At 44.8% G+C, this 18,564-nt stretch overlaps 1 protein-coding gene across 3 annotated transcripts in view; it reads left to right on the top strand.

Annotated features, from left to right (window-relative positions):
• Positions 1–18,564, top strand: part of opn5 (opsin 5) — a 60,350-nt gene that overhangs the window by 1,601 nt on the left and 40,185 nt on the right. For 2 of the 3 annotated variants that reach the window (XM_069886758.1, XM_069886754.1), the window contains exons 2-3: positions 10,903–11,028; positions 13,699–13,846. In XM_069886758.1, the coding sequence (XP_069742859.1) occupies positions 13,717–13,846 (130 nt within the window). In that variant the 5' untranslated portion in view covers positions 10,903–11,028; positions 13,699–13,716. Of the gene's footprint in view, positions 1–10,902; positions 11,029–11,201; positions 11,265–13,698; positions 13,847–18,564 lie in introns of all 3 variants that reach the window. The other variant, XM_069886756.1, reaches the window with a different exon arrangement.

Genomic DNA, 18,564 nt, shown 5'->3' with positions numbered 1-18,564 from the left:
TTTTTAACAAAAAGCTTCCTTAGCTAGGAAAAAAATGGGATTTTACCTTCTCAAAGGTGCAAGGAATATATTCAATAATTAATTTATATTGGTATATTTGTGTATGATTTTTTCTGGAGAAACCTACCCTTTCATGAAATGTAATGTCCCAAAAATGTAATTTTCATCTGAATATTTTAGTTATCTAATTTTCAGTTGTAAAATGATCAACCTTCCAAAAGTTGAGAAATGTTCGCAGCTGTAGATGAGAAGATTTCAATTTATTTAATAGGGAGTGGTATGGTCATGGTCCTATCACAGAGTCCAGAGGACCCCAAAAACCAGCAGCCATGGATATGCACCACAACACAGGGTTACTTCAACAAAAGTAGTTTTTAATTATATTTGAACAAGAAAACAGAATTAAACTTTAACTTATTAACCTACCTAACCTACTTAATATCTCCTCTAATATTAAGCACAGGTGTGTACAATGTGTATATAAGCTCAGAAAAGTTATTTCGATCACAGTTCAATTTCATTGGTTGCAGGCAATTCTTGTACTGTGCACAGAAGTGAGCATTAACAAAGTTCACCAGTCTTTGGTGCTTAACAGGCAAATGGGTACCACTCAGGAGGGTTCTTGCTGGTTTTCAGAGAGAAATTTATTTTGTTCCAGGACATCCGCACCTGATTCCTGTTTAATCATCTTGCTGATGAAACTTTCCCCCTTCAGGGTTCTCCAGATGATCCTCTTTCTTTCAGGTCACCTTTCAGACAGCCAGTCTTCTCCTTTGACCAGGCAGTCTACCAAACATTTGCCAGCTTTGTCCATCAGGAACTGATTTTTGTCCCCTTTCTCTCTGTTTCACACCCTCCCTCTCTGAGAGCAAATCTATTCTGTCCTGCCTGCAAAAATCACATGCTCTCCCAGGCAAGCTGTATGTTGATACTTTGTTGCTCTTTTGCAAAAAGCACTCTGCAAATGTCTTGCAAAAATTCTGTGTGCAAGCTACTCTCGCAATTCCTCCCAAGCCATCTCTAAATACTCTGTCACCGTCCAGATTACATTAAACAAATATCCAACAATGAACAGGAGAAAGAATAATTACCTGAGCAGACACATTTAGGAATGAATGGCGATTCTCTGGGAAAACCAGAGATGTGTGATCCAGTGACCAATAGAGCATCAGAGGTGGAGAGAGTGAGCAAATTTAAATTCCTAGGAGTCAGTATCTTAGAAGACCTTTCCTGTTCCCAACATGTTAATATCATTGTGAAGAAATCATCTCAGCATCTCTACTTCCTCAGACATCAGAAACCTTAGCAAACTTCTACAAATACATAGCGGAGAATGTGCTAACCAGCTGCATCACGGCCTGGTATGGAGGCATAAATACCTCTGAGAGGAAAGCCCAGTAAATGACAGGCAAAACTCTCTCCACCATGAGATAATCTATATGGAACACTGCCGACAAAGAGCAGCAGCAGTCAACAAGGATCCACATCACCCAGGACATGCTCTCTTCTCAATGCTGCCATCAGGAAAGAAGTATAAGTGTCAGAACTCAGGAACAGTTGCTACTCCTCCACCATCAGACTCCTCAACAACCCTCAGAAGCTCATTTAAGGACTCTCTTTGCACATTATTTATTACTGAATAAATGGCAGTCAGTTTCTTTCCATTTCTTTGTATACATTTCTCTCTTTTGTCCACGCTGCTGAAGATCCAGCTGCGCTGGGTGGGTCACGTCTCCAGAATGGAGGACCATCGCCTTCCCAAGATCGTGTTATATGGCGAGCTCTCCACTGGCCACCGTGACAGAGGTGCACCAAAGAAAAGGTACAAGGACTGCCTAAAGAAATCTCTTGGTGCCTGCCACATTAACCACTGCCAGTGGGCTGATCTCGCCTCAAACCGTGCATCTTGGCGCCTCACAGTTCGGCGGGCAGCAACCTCCTTTGAAGAAGACCGCAGAGCCCACCTCACTGACAAAAGGCAAAGGAGGAAAAACCCAACACCCAACCCCAACCAACCAATTTTTCCCTGCAACCACTGCAACCATGTCTGCCTGTCCCGCATCGGACTTGTCAGCCACAAACGAGCCTGCAGCTGACGTGGACATTTACCCCCTCCATAAATCTTCGTCCGCGAAGCCAAGCCAAAGATATATATCTTGTACTTGAGTACAATTGACATTTACCACCAAGTTGAAATTCTGTCTCGCCAGCGGGAAGAATAATCTCGGGGTCGTGTGTGATGTCATGTAGTTACTCTGACAATAAATCTAAACTTTGAACTGATTTCATTTGTATCTGACAGGAATATTCACAATTCTAACTTTTATGGAGTCAGATACATCTCCTACTTCTGTCATTTTTTTTGTTTTAGCTTTGTTGGAACCATATCCCAGCTTCTTTGCTATCCCATCATTTCAGCATTCTGCTCACTCATAAGTCTAGAGATTGCCACCTAGATGGAAACAATAGTGACAAAATGTACAGCATATTAGAGAAGTCAAGAGACCATGTAGATGTCAGTTTCTGGCTTTGGATGCTGATTCCACAGATCCTGGGCTTCATTTGGTCTTTTGAGGAGCACATGAAGCAGGATTAGAATCTGGTGTCTCTATACACCAAGTATTTAAACAAACCATTGTAGCGGCGGCTGCACTACTAACTGAAGGATTGCACAACCAGATGGGTTGAGTTCAGCGAGCAAAATTGATTTATTGCAGGCTGCCTGGCTGGTCTTATACTCCCAGCCCGGACCTGGTTGAGAACTGCACTGACGTGGGTCGCCAAGTGCGGTCTTCTGAGCCCGGTGCTGAGGTTGGGAGGAAACCCCCGATGGTGCCATTTTGGCTGACTGTCCCACCGCGTGTGTGACAAGCGGGACTGGTTCGCGTGCCTAATGGCGTACTGCCACACACCCCCCCCAGAACCAGCACCAATTCCTTTTTTGCCGGGCAGCCTTGTTTCTTAGGTTGGGCCACAACTACTGGCTCGGTGGGGTCGAGGTAGGGTAGCTTTAACCTGTCCACCGTAAACAGTTCCCTCTTACCACCAATGTCCAGTGTGAAAGTGGATCCTGAACACTGGATGACTTTGTACGGCCCTTCGTATGGTCTTTGTAGAGGGGCTGTGGATGGGCCCCGCCTGATAAAAATGTACTCTGCGGAATACAGCTCACTGGGGACATAAGAGGCCCGTGTGCCATGTCTGGGCAGCAGTGGGGGTGTGAAGGAGTCCAACGGGCCCGGAGGTGGGGAAGTAGACCATGCAGTGACTGCTGGGGGTTGTGAGGTGTGTTGACGAACTCACCGGGTAGGGCTAGCAGTGAACTGCAGACCAGCTCGGCTGATGATGCCTGTAGGTCTTCTTTGGGTGTCGAGGGGATGCCCAGGAGCACCCAGACAGCTTGTCCACCCAGTCGGGGCCGGTGAGGCGGGCCATCAGTGCTGACTTAAGGTGGCAGTGCAATCTCTCGACTAGTCCATTGGCCTGTGGGTGATAGGCCGTGATGTGATGCAGCTCGATCCCCAGCCTATTGGTGAGCTGTGCCCAGAGCGCAGAGGTGAACTGGGTGCCCCGATCACTGGTGAGGTGGATCGGGATGCCGAACCGGGGAACCCAACCGTTCAAAAGCGCTCGGGAGCAGGAGTCCGTGGAGGCATCTGGCATCGGGATCGCCTCGGGCCAATGAGTGGTGTGGTCTACTACTGCGAACAGGTAACGGTTACCTCAAGAAACGGGTAAGGGACCGACGATGTCCACATGTATGTGACTGAAGTGTTCCCGGACATGTTCGAAATCTTGTATGGGCACTCTGGTGTGCCTGTGTACCTTTGAAATCTGGCAATGGGTGCAGGTTCTGGCCCAGTCCACAATCTGCTTCTGAAACCCGTGCCAGATGAAATGTTCTGTCACCACACGGACCGTGGACCTGATGGAAGGTGGGAAAGGTCATGGATATGGTGGAAGACTTGCCTGCACCACTGCTGGGGAATCACTGGACATGGGGTGACCATGGAGACATCACACAGGACGGTGCCCTCATCATGAGGAGTCGGGAGGTTCTGGTACCGCAGGCCCATGATGGCAGTCCTGAAGACCCGCATCTCCTCGACGGACTTCTGGTCCCGGGCAAGCAGGTCGAAGTCGAGGCCAGGTGTGAGCGCGCAAATGGCCCGTCGTGAGAGTGCGTTGGCGATGACGTTATCTTTCCCCGCCTTGTGACGAATGTCAGTGGTGAATTCCGACACGAAAAGAGGTGACGCTGTTGGCGGGCCGACCAGGGATCTCTTGCCATAGTCAGCACCTGAGTGAGGGGTTTGTGGTCAGTAAAAATGGTGAAAGACCTCCCCTCCAAGAAATAGCGGAAATGATGCACCGCCAAATACATGCCCAGCTACTCACGATCAAAAGCGCTATACTTGCGCTCTGGCGGATGAAGGAGTCGGCTAAAGACTGCCAGTGGTTTCCACTGTCCATTCACTTGCTGCTCCAGGACAGCACCGACGGCTCTGGCAGAGGCATTTCAGAGAACGCCATATGCAGGTTGGTGCATGAGTGGACAAGCAGGGTAGCCTTCGCAAGGGTATCTTTTATGGTTTCAAAAGCCTTGCTGGCCTCTGGAGTCCAGGTGAGTGTCTTGTCTTTAGCCATGATGAGGGCAAAGAGCGGCTGCATGATGTGTGCAGCGCCTGGAATGAAGCGGTTATAGAAATTGAACATATCTGTGAACTCCTGTAGCCCCTTGAGGTTGTCCGGGTGTGGGAACTCCCTGACTACAGTGACCTTTGAGGCGGCTGGTGTAGCTCCTTCGGCCGTGATGGTATGGCTCAGGAACTGCATGGACTCTTTCCTGAACTGGCATTTGGCCAGATTGATCTTTAGGCCAAAGTCGGCCAGTCGGGAGAAGAGGGTGTGCAGGTGAGATTTGTGTTGTGCCCAGTCTCTGCTGGCGACAAGGATGTCATCCTGGTAAATGAATACGAAGTTCAAATCCCTGCCCACTGTGTCCATGAGGAGCTTGAAGGTCTGGGTGGCATTCTTGAGCCAGAACAGCATGCATAGGAACTCGAACAAGCCGAAGGGGGTGATGATAGCTGTTTTGGGTATGTCCTCAGGGTGCACTGGGATTTTGTGATATCCGCGTACCAGGTCGACCTTGGATGATACCCTCGCTACATGAAGGTTAGCCGTAAAGTCCTGGATGTGAGGGATCAGATAATGGTCAGGTACTGTCACATCATTAAGCCATCGATAATCTCCGCAGGGGTGCCAGCCACTGGAGGCTTTCGGGACCAGGTGGAGTGGTGAGGCCCAAGGACTGTAGAAGTGTCGAATGATCCTCAGCTCCTGCATTTTGAGAACTCTTCCTTCGCTATCTGGAGCTTAACAGGCGGGAGCTGGTGTGCCTTGGCATGGACCAGCGTGCCTTGGGTGGGGATGTAATGAAACGCCCCATGGCGTGGTGAGGCGGCAGAGAATGGCTTGAGGAGGGACGGGAACTGGTCCAGGATACGCTGAAACTCGTCCTTGGGCATGCTGACCATGACTATCTGTGGTTGCTCTACGCAGGAGGCGTTGAGGCAAGCGGATTGGAAGGTACGGGCATCTACCAGTTGCCTACCTCAAATGTCGACCAGGAGTCCGTGGGCGAGGAGGAAGTCAACACCCAAGATGGCGGTTGGGAGGGATGAAACAGTGAACTTCCATGAGAACTTCCGCTAGCCAATCTGGAAGTGGACGGTCTTGTCTCCATACGCTCGAATCTCCGTTGAATTGGCTGCACGGAGGGGAGGATGGATGTGGCCAGGATGACGCTGATCTGGGCCCCAGTATCGATGGGGAAGCATCGGCCGCTGACTGAATCCCGCAGGTAGAGAGAGTTGTGTTGTTGGCCAGCCGCCGCAGCCATTAGCAGCAGCTGACCTGCTCGTTTCCCTGGAACAAGCAGGGCTGACGACACTTCCGAGCCTTGGCTCCCCAGCGCTGGTGGAAGAAGCAGAGGCCTGAAGTGACTAGAGGAAGGCCCTGCAGTGCTAGAGGAAGGCTTGGCGTGGTCATGCCCATGACTCATAACCTGCTGGACTGCTGAGCCCTCTGGGAATCGTTCAAGCCATAGCTCCTGAGCCTTTTGAGCGACATTCCTAGGGTCGATGAAGCTCTCCTGGGACAGTAACGGCTGGATGTCTTCAGGCAGATGGTCGAGAAAGATGCGTTCGAAGAGTAGGCAGTTGATGTGATCGCCCATGAGCATGAGCATTTCGTCTACCAACTTAATTGGGGTTCTGTCCCCCAAGGCATCAAGGCACAGCATCCGAGCAGCACGCTGGCGTATTGAGAGGCCGAGGGAGCCGGTGAGCACCTGCTTGATGGTCCCATACTTATCTCCACGGGTGGGTACTGAACAAGATGCAGCACTCATTTGGCGGTGGCCTGGTCCAAGGTGGCGACCACATGGTAAAACTTGGTCGAATCCGATGAAATCTGGCAGAGGTGAAACTGAGCCTCTGCGTGGCTGAACCAGGTCTCCGGCTCCTGAACCCAGAAGTCAGGAAGCTTGATGGCTAAAGTGTTGATTGAAGGGTTGTTCATGTCAGGTTCAAAGACGTTTGAACCTGTTAGGGTCACCAATTTTAGCGGCGGCTACACTGCTAATTGAAGGTTTGCACAACCAGTCAGGTTGAGTTCAGTGAGCAAAACTGATTTATTGCAGGCTGCCTGGCTGGTCTTATACTCCCAGCCTGGTCCTGGCTGACAACCACACTGGGGGGCCCCGACATCACCAGGGCGTCACGTGGATCACCAAGCGCGGTCTTCTGACCCCGGTGCCGAGGTTGGGAGGAAACTCTAGGGCTCGACCTCTCACCAAAGAATTTTCTATTCCCTGAAGAGTCAGAACTTTGTTGACAGTGAGTTTTTTTAAAAACGTCGTTGAAATGATTTGGATCTGTCAAGTTTTATTCAATCAAAGCAAACCAGTGCTATAACTGGTATGTCAAAGGATTCTTTAGATTATTAAGAAAGCTATGCTATGCCAAACTGCACACTGCTCTAGCAAAGGGTGGAGAAATTCTTACCCACAGTATTGCTTTGTAAATGCTATCATAGTCTAAATAACACTAATGTAAGGAAGGCTACTGTAATGTTCGTTATTAGAGCTAAAAGACTCCCATATTAAGGGGAGTCAGTTTTCTTATAGCTGAACTATGCCCTGGAGTGGCATAGAACAGGGAACTATGCCATAGTGAAGATATTATGGGTTCATAATTCATTACTACAGAAGGGGCCAATTGGCTTATTGAGCCTAAACTAGTGCACAGAACAATTCCTCATTCTCCCCACATTCATGCCACCCATCCACAATTGGGGCTATTTACAGTAACTAAATAACTTAATCTTTCATGTTTTGGGGATGTAGTATAAATTGGAACCCCTGGTTGCAGGGAAAATGTGCCAACAGACAACATCATGGGTCATGATTGAACCTGACAGCTTGAGCTATGAGGCAGTGTAGTTATAGCTGCAGCATTGTGCTCCACTGTGCAACATTTACATCAGTTTGTTCCCAGGATTTGAACGGGTTACCAGCATTGTAATGGGCTGGATTATGTACCCAGTCTAGACTCACTGTCCATAGTACCTACATATGCAAACTTTGGTCCAGATATAGAGGGCAGAGTGAAAAGTATTCTGTGAGGTGGACATTGCCAAAAACATATCTGAATTTTAAAAACAAAAAAAAATCATTTAAATTATGAATTTAAATTTAAATTTTATTTTATTTCAATGATAACTAAGCCTGAAGCACTTTGGATAACAGGAAATGTAAGTGCTGGTGACTTGGTACAGTAGCCAGCTGTAGCCCAAAACTGGAAGGCTAGATGTGAAGGGTACCACACATCCAGCTTGTCTTAGACTTCTGCATTTGGGTGACCAGATACTGAGCCAAATTGAGCTGTACTGAGCTGAATATGTCTGTCCACTGTTGGTCCATTTAGTTTGACCCATGATGAAGACAGTTGACATATGTTTGCCTTTAATTTGCAACGATGGTGATTTGACTGAAGTTTTTTGGATTTTCAAAATATTTTAAAGTTATGGAGATTTTTTTTTCCAATGGTAGAGAAATTAATCTTAAAATCAGAGTATCATAAATAGTAGTGGGAGTGTAGACTTCTTCCAAAATAAAAATGGTGGTTCTTCACTCATTGAATAACATTAAAGTCCTGAAGTGTAACATCTCTAGGTTCAAGAATAGCTATCAAGCTCCTGAATCTTCCTGCATAACACTCACTATAGCACCACCTCAATACCACCAGACTTCTGCAGCCCTGACTCAGAAAATCTTTTTGCTCTGCATCTGACTGTGAATATTTATTCATTATGACTTATTTTTTTCCACTTCCTGTTCGGGTGTTATAACTTTTTTCTCTTGTATTGTCATGTGTTGCCTGCTTTATGTACCTGGGAAGTTGCAACAAGTAAGACTTTCATTATGTGTAATTGTGTATTTAACAAAAAGCAAAACTTTTGAGGAGAGTTACTTTAAAATTAATAGATTTTTGCTAAATAATCATATAAAAAGATGCGAGTCCTAGGCAAGTGGATAGTGTCAAAATGTAGATTGATGATGAACTTATGAATAGTGCTTGAGGGGCTGAATGCTTCAGTTCTTACATTTCTATCACACAGCAAATTTCAACCCTTCAAGGTAATCGTTGCCCTTTCAGTGGAGTTGGCAACTTTTGATATGCAGTTGAAATCTGCAGGGTATTCACATCAAGGATCTTTCTACAGCTAAAGCCACATTTTATAACTTGGGATTGTTGGGAAAAAATAAAGTCTAACCCTTTAATTAGAAATCCATGCTCTTACTAATGCTAGAAATTTAACTTGAAATCTGAGGATTTCACTTCAGATCTCAACAGCAGGATTTCAGCAACAGGTATAGAGTTGTGAACAAAATAAAATGTTTGTGCTAAATAAGGATATCATGAGGTAAAGTTTGACGCCAAATGCATAATTAGACATTGGGCATCATCATTCAGAAATCTGCTACTATGTGATGAGAGTGATCTGTGAGTCCTCAGATATCTACTTTAACTCCAGCGTTATTTTGGAACGCAGCTGACACGTGGATATGGTTGATAATCATTTTAAGTTTGGTTTTCTGTCATGTACACAAAGGACGCAAAAATCTTTTCTTGCTGGCCCTCCTCTAAAGGAACACAAAGAGGTGCTACTCGCTCAGCATCAAGATGAAAAGGAGAAACAAGAGAGAATCCCTTCAGAGACAAAGCGTCCATGGATCCTGCCGCCTCCACCGATGCCACCACCACTTGCACCTTTATAACCTCTAGAGCCACATAGCTTGTGGCCCAGTGGTGAATCCAAGTTCCATCCTCTTGACCTCTGGATCTGACAACCAAAACATTCAGAAGCTCTCCATGCCCAAGGCCTTTTGGGAGCCCTGCTCACCATCAGCACAGACCTGGATCATGGACCTGATACCTGGTTCCCAGCAGCTATTTGCCAGCAGCTTGTGGCCCGGTGTGAGGCCTTTAACTGCTGAGGCCTTTAGCTGCCGACCCTTGTGCAAAATATAGATAACACTTTCCTTATTCTAATATATCCTAATTTCAAAATATCATCTTCCAAAGCATGAACTGCGATATCCCAAATTTAGATCTCTTTAATCCGACAAATCTTTACCATAACAATTGTAAAAAATCACTTGCAATGGCTTCCTAATCTGTGAGGTCTCTCAAAGGATGGTAATGTTCTCCCACTCTGGCCCTGCACTGATCCTCTGCTTCCTTGGAACATGAAACCCTTGAAGTCTGGACTACTCAGCTATTCAGATCTTCATTGTAACAGCTGCCACTGATCCTGTTCAACAGGCAATTCAGGATTCTTTTATTGCCATGTAATAAAACAGATGTAATGTTACATAAAAGTGTATTTAGTCTTCATAAGGAAGACAGATACACCATCAGCAGAAATTGCCCAGTGGGCAGCACCCCTTGCAGTGAAAGAAAGAAGCAAAAGAGAAGCCCATCAGAGTCACTGTGCCCATGGTTTCACTTCCAGCTCTCCTGTAGCCTCTGCAGGCACAAAAACCTCAGTCCAAACCATCAGCAATCTGATGTCCAGTTCCAAATCTCTGATCCAATCAAGAAGCCTTCAGTGCCTGAAGCCCCTCAGGAACCCCTCCAGCCCAAGGCCACCCTCCTGCATCCCAGTTCCGATACCAGCAGTTCACAGCCTGGTGTGATTCTTTGACCACTAGTTGTCAACAGCCCGCCGGCTGTGTGTTCTTCAGCCACAGAGCTCCTCCCTTGTCTGCCGCCATGGTCACTGTCCCATAGGATTGTCTCCACTGTTTCTCCTTCTCAAATGTGGCAGCGGGCGTTCTCCCATTTTCCAAAGCCTGCAACCCTTCAAGGCTTTTGTTAATACAGGTGCAGCCATTTTAGGCCCAGACCCTGTGGTTGAAGCATTATAAAATAAAACATATTCGGTTCCTTTCACAAGCTATTTAAAGCTGACCAGATCCGCCATTAGTAGGACTGGGTGCTCGAACTCTGCGATGGATGGCTCTGATTTTTTTTTAAATTAACCGCTACACGGTTGAGCAGTGGAGGAGCACTGAAAGACCACAACTTCACTCTTCCCCGTGGGTCCTCAGCAGCATTGGCATCTTGATTTAAATGAGCAATAAGGATCCTATCCTGACAATACAACACAATACCACCGCCTTGATTGCCTGTCCTTTTGAACATTATCCCATCATGTACCAGATGCCAAGAATCCTCATCTGACACTTAACTCTGTGGCGTTGAAAAGTGGTTGAAATTCTGCAACTGGTTTTGGGATTGACTGCATTAGATGATTACCTTTCTGTTTCAGATTATTGGAGTAAAGAAGCCATATGAAACTAAGTACCTCACTGCAGATCCAACAATTAAACTGCTGGCTTCGAGCAATCCAGAGAAACTTCAAGATTCAGGATTGACATTGGGCAGTTTATTCCAAGTGAGTTAAGGAACATTCCTCCAATGTCAGATAAATGGAAAGTTAATGAACCTCCACTTGTGCATGCGGCAAATTTTAAACTGTTCACATTTCATGCATAAATGCATCTAACTGAACTCAGTGTCCACATAACTTAAAAACTTGTATTTTAACTTTTTGACTTCCTTTCTTAGAATATTGCAAGTGATAAACAGGTATAAAGAAGAAAAGCAGAGGATGCTGGAAACATTCAGCACGTGAGTCAGATCTGTGACATGGTGCAGTGACCTGTGCCTTTCACCCCCCTCTCTGCAACTTCAAACCAACTTGTTTTCTCTCTTTCCCCATTCTGAAGAGTTTCCAACTGGGCTTCTCTTCAGAATCATAAATGTGTTGTTTTGCAGCAGCGTTATAGAGCAAACATTAATAAAAACCACCTTACAATAATGAATATAGAAAACAGTGCACGAAAAGTAAGGCCGTGTCTTTGGTTCATTGATTATTCAGGAATCTGATGGCAGCAGGGAAGAAGCTGTCCTTGAGCTGCTGAGTGCTCGTCTTTAGGCTCCTGTACCTTTTCCCCCGCCACCTTCCCCTGTGCCCCAGAAGGTGCAACACTTGCACCCACATCTCCTCCCTCACCATGTTCTGGGACACCAAACAGTCCTTTCAAGTCAAGCAACACACCACTTGTACATCTGCAGGACTGATTTACTGCATCCGGTACTCGCTTTGTGGCATTCTCTAGAGAGGAGAGACCAGTCACAGATTGAGAGATTGCTTCGCTGAGCACCTCCTCTCTGTCCACAACAACAGTGACCTCCCAGAAGTCAATTCTGAGTCACACTCCCACACTCACATGTCTGTCCATGGCCTTGTATACTATCCCACCCAGACGACCAGCAAATTGGAGGAACAATGACTTATTTTCCATCTGGGCACTCTCCAGCCAGATGGCCTTAACATGAACTTTTCTGCTTTCAACTAAACCTGTTCGTCTTTTCTTTCCCTACCAGCCCTTTTCCTGTTTTTCCAGTTCTCCCTCCCTTCTTTTTCCCCCCTCCCATCCACCCAATCATCCCTCCTCTCCCTCTGCTGCTGTCCCCTCCCTCCTTTCTCCACCTATTTTGCTATCCCCTTCCCCCCATCACTCTTTGTTTCAGACGCCTACTGGCATTTTATCATACCTTGACGAAAGGCTCAAGCCTGAAACATTGGCTATGTATCTTTACCTTTGCTACATAAAGGATACTGTTTGACCTGCTGAGCTTCTTCGAGATTTTGTTTTTTACTGTACCTTTACTCTAATGGTAGCAGAGTGAAGAGGTCATGGCTTGGGTGGTGGAGGACCTTCAAGATAGAGGCTGCTTTTTTAAGGCACTACCTCACGGATATCCTTGATGGAATGAAGTCTGGTGCCTGTGATATCGCAGGCCGAGTTAACAACCCTCTAGAGTTGTTTCTTGTCCTGAGTGTTGGTACCTCCATACCAGAGAGTGATGCAACCAGCCAGAATGCTCTCCATGGTATACATGTAGAAGTTTATGAGAGTTTGCTGTGACATACCGAATCTCCTCACACACCTCACAAAGTATAGCCACTGGTGAGCCTTCTTCATGAATGCATCAATATGGAGGCTCCAGGACAGATCCTCGGCGATGTTGACACCCAGGAATTTGAAGTTCTTTACTCTCGCCACTACTGAGCCCTTGATGAGGACTGGGTCGTTTTCCCCTGACTCCCTCCTGATGTCCATAATCGTCTCCTTGGTTTTGCTAAGGTTAAGCACAAGGTTGTTACAGTGACACCACTCAATGAGATGATCTATCTCCCTCCTGTCTGCTTCCTCATTGACGTTTGTGATTTGGCTGACAACCGTGATGCCATCAGAAAATTTGTAGATAGCACTGGAATTGTGCCTGGCCACACAGTCATGAGTGTATAATGAGTAGAGCAGTGGGTTAAGCATGCATCCGTGAGGTGCGTCTGTGAGGAGGATATGTTGTTTCCAATTTGTACTGACTATGGGCTTCCAATGAGGAAGCCAAGGATACAGTTGCAGGGGGTTGGGGGGATGGGGGGAAAGGGTAGGGTACAGAGGCCCAGAGTTTGTAACTTCTTGACCAGCACCGAGGGGATAATGGCATTGTAGGTTGAGGTGTAGTCGATGAAGAGAGCATGTCTTTCTGCAGATGTTGACTGTTTCTAACATCCTCTGTTTTTGTTTCACATTTCTCCAATTTTTGTTGATTTTCCACCAAAATAAAGGACATGACAAAATGCTTGGTTAAAAAGGTAGGTTTTTAGACATGACCTTGGAAAGAAAGGGAGAGAAGCAAAAAGGTTGCTACAGCAATGGACCTGAATGTCAATGGTGCAAGATCAGTGGTGGAACAATATAAACTAAGGATGCACATGAAGCCAGAATTGGAGAGTATGGAGGGTTCAGAAGGTTGTGAGGGGAAGGGAGATTGGAGGGCTACATAGAGGCAAGGTGATGGAGGAATCTAAATGGAAAGATTAACATTTCAAACTTGTTACTGCTCGACCTTGGCTTCTATTCCAGTAAGCTCAGGGGTGATGGTTGCTTCTCAGGTTCGGTCAAAATTTAAACTGTGTGCAGTCAAAAGGATTATCACTACATGGCAATGTAGTTTTCCAAACAAATTAACAACTTTGTTCTTGTTTAAGGTAAAGCATAGTTTTAGAATGACACACAGTGAAAATGACTCTGTTACTCAGCCTGGTAACATGCCTCCACATCTGCATGAGGATCCATTCATTTCAAAACTGCCCTGGGAAGCTGATGTGGTGGCAGCAATTTACTTGATTATCATAGGTAAGACATGCATGCTTATTTACCCTTTGCATATTTGTTAAAAAAATGCACATGCATATTTAACTAAACAAATATCTGTCTAAACTAATTTATTGTATGAAATATTGCAGGAATATTATAAAGTTCTATGTGTCCATATATTGTTGTTGGCATAATTGAACTGTTGAATTTTGCTCATGTATTAAGATACACAGTCTACTCATCCTGATAAACTTTGTAAATGTGGCTCCTGTAATTTCCAGGTGTATTGGCCATCTAATATTTTCAGGAATTCTCTCCCCTAGAGAGAAAAGAAGGCTGATAGAGTATTGAATGTTAGAGAACTCAGGGGATAATGTAATCAGGCAGGATCATGGCTAATATCCTTCTACCTTTAAGAAGATTAGCCATGATCTCATTTAGTGTCAGAGCTGACTCGAGAGGATAACTGACCTTCTCCCACTCCAATTTATCTTATGTTTGAAAGATATAACTAAGATTTCTGAAAGAAATAAGATGTCATTATGTACCATTGCTGTCAACTATTCTTGGATTAGTTAACGATTAAGGCTAGTAAATTTAAAATAAATTTACTAACACTAATCACTAATCCAAGAATAATTTACATTTAAATTTAAATTTAGACATGCAACATGGTAACAGGCCATTTTGGCCTACAAGTCTGTGCTGCCCACAAATACGTGCCACCCGATTTGCACCCAATTAACCTATACCTTTTTGAATGGTGGGAGAAAACCAGACCCCTGGGGAAAACAGACACCGGGAGAATGTACAAACCCCTTACTGACAGCGTGGGACTTGAACCCTAGTCGCGATTGCTGGCATTGTAAAGGTGTTGCACTAACCACTCTGCCAACCATGATGCCCCTAATTTCATGTTTTTCATAGTAATTTTCATAGTCATAAGTTTTTCATGGTTTTCGACTAAATTAGGAACGGAAACATAAGTATCTTGGGCATATTCATTAATTTAGTTCTTAGTTTCATTTTTTTTTGGGGGGGCGCATTGAGATAATCAGTTGCAATGTGAAATTGTGAAGCAATGGAGAAATTACTGTCACTCATGAGGGTGCTGTGAGGCTCATCTGTATTGGTCATTGAGGGCGAGGAGACCTTTTCTTCACAGCTTATTGCACTACTTGTGCTGAGGAAACTGATATTAACATTCTGGAGGGAACTCCAATGTGATGGCTGAGCCAAAGAGTCAGGACAGGAAAATATATTTTGGAATGAGGATATTTGTGTGAGTTGGACTCTACTTTCAAGGCATCCAAACAGGATCTGTCCATTTTTTAAAAAAATTCTGAGCTATAGGTCAAGGTTCCTCCTTGTACTGGACAGAGAGTTTTCAGGAGTCGCAGACTTCCATTTTGTTGCTATCACACACTGCAATTTGTTTTATCAACAAATTAAAGTGACATTTATAAAGTTTGGTTTATTGGATCAATAAAATAGTAATTTGGAATATTTTCCCCATGTTTCCTTGAAGATGGCACGTTTTGAAATTATGAAATTCTAGAACCTAGAAAGTGTTGTTTATAGAGACTGCTAAAATAATTCCCATGTCTACTATTTATTGATAATGTTTATTTTCCATAAATATATTAGAAGACATATATAGGTCTGTGCTTGTTTCATTTGTCTGAATGTGTATTATGTCTTTTTGCACCATGCTGTTTTGTCAGGTTGTAATTGGATGATAAATAAACTTGGGCTTGAACGTGTAGGTTTATTAAGATGGTAAAGACTCCTTTTTTTATAAAAAAACTGATGTACACTGGCAGCCCAGTTTCAAAGTTTGACAAAGTTTGCATTAATGATTGCAAGTCAACTGACTTTTTCAATGACGTGCCTGGGGATGTTTTATATAAATAATGGACTTTGCTTTCAAGAACGTACAATGTTTAAGATTCAGTGAAGTCAGCTTGTGGTTTTAGGTTAGAGTTTGTGCTCTTCATTACATGAAATCAATGTTCAATCCAGTTTACAACCTCACAGTGAATACTGAGCAATGGAACCTCTCATGTAGGACTTTGCCACAGGCCTTACAGAAGTCCATGTGGACAACATCGACAGCCATTCCTTCATCAACTTTCCTAGTAATCTCCTTAAAAAGCTGTTTAAGATATGCTATGCACAACGTCATGTTGACTATCACCAATCAGTCCCTGCTTGTATATCTGATTTCTAAGAACACATTCCAATAACTTACCTTCGACTGATGTCAGGCTCACTGGCCTATAATATCCTGGGTTATTTTTGAAGCTTTTCAAACAGAACTACATGAGCTATCCTCAAATCCTCTGGCACTGCACCTGTTGCTAAGGACATCTGCCATGCAATTTCTGCAGGCCGTCAAGGTCCGAGGGAAAACATTGGACTCTCAGTATTTATCCACCTTTATTCACTTTAAGACTCACTTCCCTAGACTCTGTTCCAGTTTCTGAGTAAATGCAGATGGAAAAAAACCCAATTTAAGATCCTCCACCTCCATCTTTTCTGGTTCCATACATAACCAACCACTTTGATCTTCAAAGGGACCAATTTTGTCCCTTACTATCCTTGTGCTTTTAATATTCCTGTAAAAGCCCTTAGGATTTTCCTTCACCTTGTCTGCCAAAGTAACCTCGTGTCTTCTTTTAGTCCTCCAGATTTCCCTCTTTATATTTTTTCTTGCATTTTTTACTGGTCTGGCTTCCCTACCATTAGAAACAAGCCGCTCTGGCTTGAGCGCTGCATCCTTTTCTACTAATAAAATTGAAGTGCCAGTTGATGAAGTGGACAAAGATGAAGTGATCAAACAATAATCATAGCTTTTATTGGCAGAAACTCATGGTACAATAATGAAAGGCAATAGGTGTATATAGTTGTATCCAAAGGGAGTGTCCTTAACAGTAAAGATAATGCACAGCCAATGTTAGTACAGCAAGGCTCACCAGAGGGGAAACGGGCAGCTTGGCAGACATTCACCACACTGACTAAAGTACCTGCCAATCTCTGCCTTAATTACACCCAATAACCTTGCTTCCACAGCCGATTGTGGCATAGACTCATGCCCTTCTGGCAAAATAAATTTATTTGCATCTGTTTTAAATTGATGCCCTTTCATCCTAAGTTTTGGCCTTTTGGCCTATGCTTCCCTACCATTAGAAACAAATATTTTATACATAAATATTTTAAAAATTTCTAGTGTCTCAAGAATTCTTCAACTTTAATTTACAATATTCTTGTCATATGGCTGAATATTTAAAATATTCAGCAGGTCAACTGGCATGTGTAGAGTGAGAAACTCTGAGATTAAAATAGAGTTAGATTTAATTTGTTGCAAATCCTGTTAAATCCAGGGAAGCTATTTTGTCCAAAAGTGAAAATATCTTCTCCAATTCCTCCAAAGCAAAAGGATTCCAGCAAAATGCCTGTGAGCAAGCACTTGATTTTGTTTTGTGGGGTGATTTCAGTCTGGTAGGGCAGTGAAGCATATAACCTACTTTAAAATTAATTGAGAATTTCCAGAATAAATATTGATTAATTGTTGAGGTTTTTACAGTGTATCCAGAAAGTATTCAGAGTGCTTCAGGGCCCTCTTGTTGCAATTAATATGAAATGGTTGGTCTCCTTTGATATCAACATTGAAACTGGTATAATCATTGCTAATGGGTCAACCAGTAGCTGCCAAAATATCAAGAGGCTCCTTTAACAAACATAAAGTCATTTAAGCAGCAATCATTTGTGCAACCTGCTTCTGAGAGTCCTTCCCAACACAAGTGGCAAACTTGTTACCTGTATCGTTGTTACCCCCTCCATGCCTCTTCAAGTACCTGACGCCAGACTGCAAGCCCATTGCGACCAAGAGCAGGCGCTACTGTGCAGCTGACAGGGCCTTTATCAAGGTCGAGGTGCATCTGCTTCTAACGGAAGGAGTATTAGAGCCCAGCACCAGCCCTTGGAAAGCCCAGGTCCTTGTTGTAAAAGGGGACAGTAAACCAAGAATGGTCATCAACTATAGTCAGATCATCAACTGGTACACCCACTACCCCTCCCCCATATGCCCAAGGCCCTCCGCAGGTGCCTAGGGCTCTTCTCTTACTACTCCCAGTGGGTCCCCTGCTTCTCAGACAAAGTCCACCCACTTGCCCAAGCCACCACCTTTCCCTTCCTCGCAGAGGCACAAGCGGCCTTTGCCCACATTGGACAAGACATCACCAATGCCACGATGCATGCCGTGGATGAGACCACCCCATTCCAGGTAGAGTGCGATGCCTCTGACATTGCCCTCGCTGCTACCCTCAACCAAGGAGGGCAGACCTGTGGGTTTTTCTCCAGGACCTTCCACAGCTTGGAGCTCGGGCAATCCACCATCGAAAAGGAGGGCCAAGCCATTGTGGAAACAGTCTGTCATTGGCGCCACTACCTAGCAGGCAGGAGGTTCCGCACCACCCACAGAGGCAAGATCAAAAACGACAAGATCTTGCACTGGAGAGTCAAGCTGGAAACTTTCAGCTATAGTATCTAGTATAGTATGGAAGCTCAATGAATCCCCCAATGCCCTGTCCTGAACCTGCGCCAGTGCGCAGTCCAAACAACTGCTGCACAACACCCTTTGCCAGCTGGGCATCACATGTCTGTATCACTTTATAAAGTCCCAGAACCACCTTTTACTGTCCAAGAAATCCGGACCATGACTGAGTCCTTCAGGGTCTGTGCAGAGAGCAAACCTT

The sequence above is a fragment of the Narcine bancroftii genome, chromosome 6 (genome assembly GCF_036971445.1).
Source record: "Narcine bancroftii isolate sNarBan1 chromosome 6, sNarBan1.hap1, whole genome shotgun sequence".
NCBI classification, from domain to species: domain Eukaryota; kingdom Metazoa; phylum Chordata; class Chondrichthyes; order Torpediniformes; family Narcinidae; genus Narcine; species Narcine bancroftii.
Note: the sequence above shows the minus strand (reverse complement) of the source record. Positions and strands in the feature narration are given on the sequence as shown.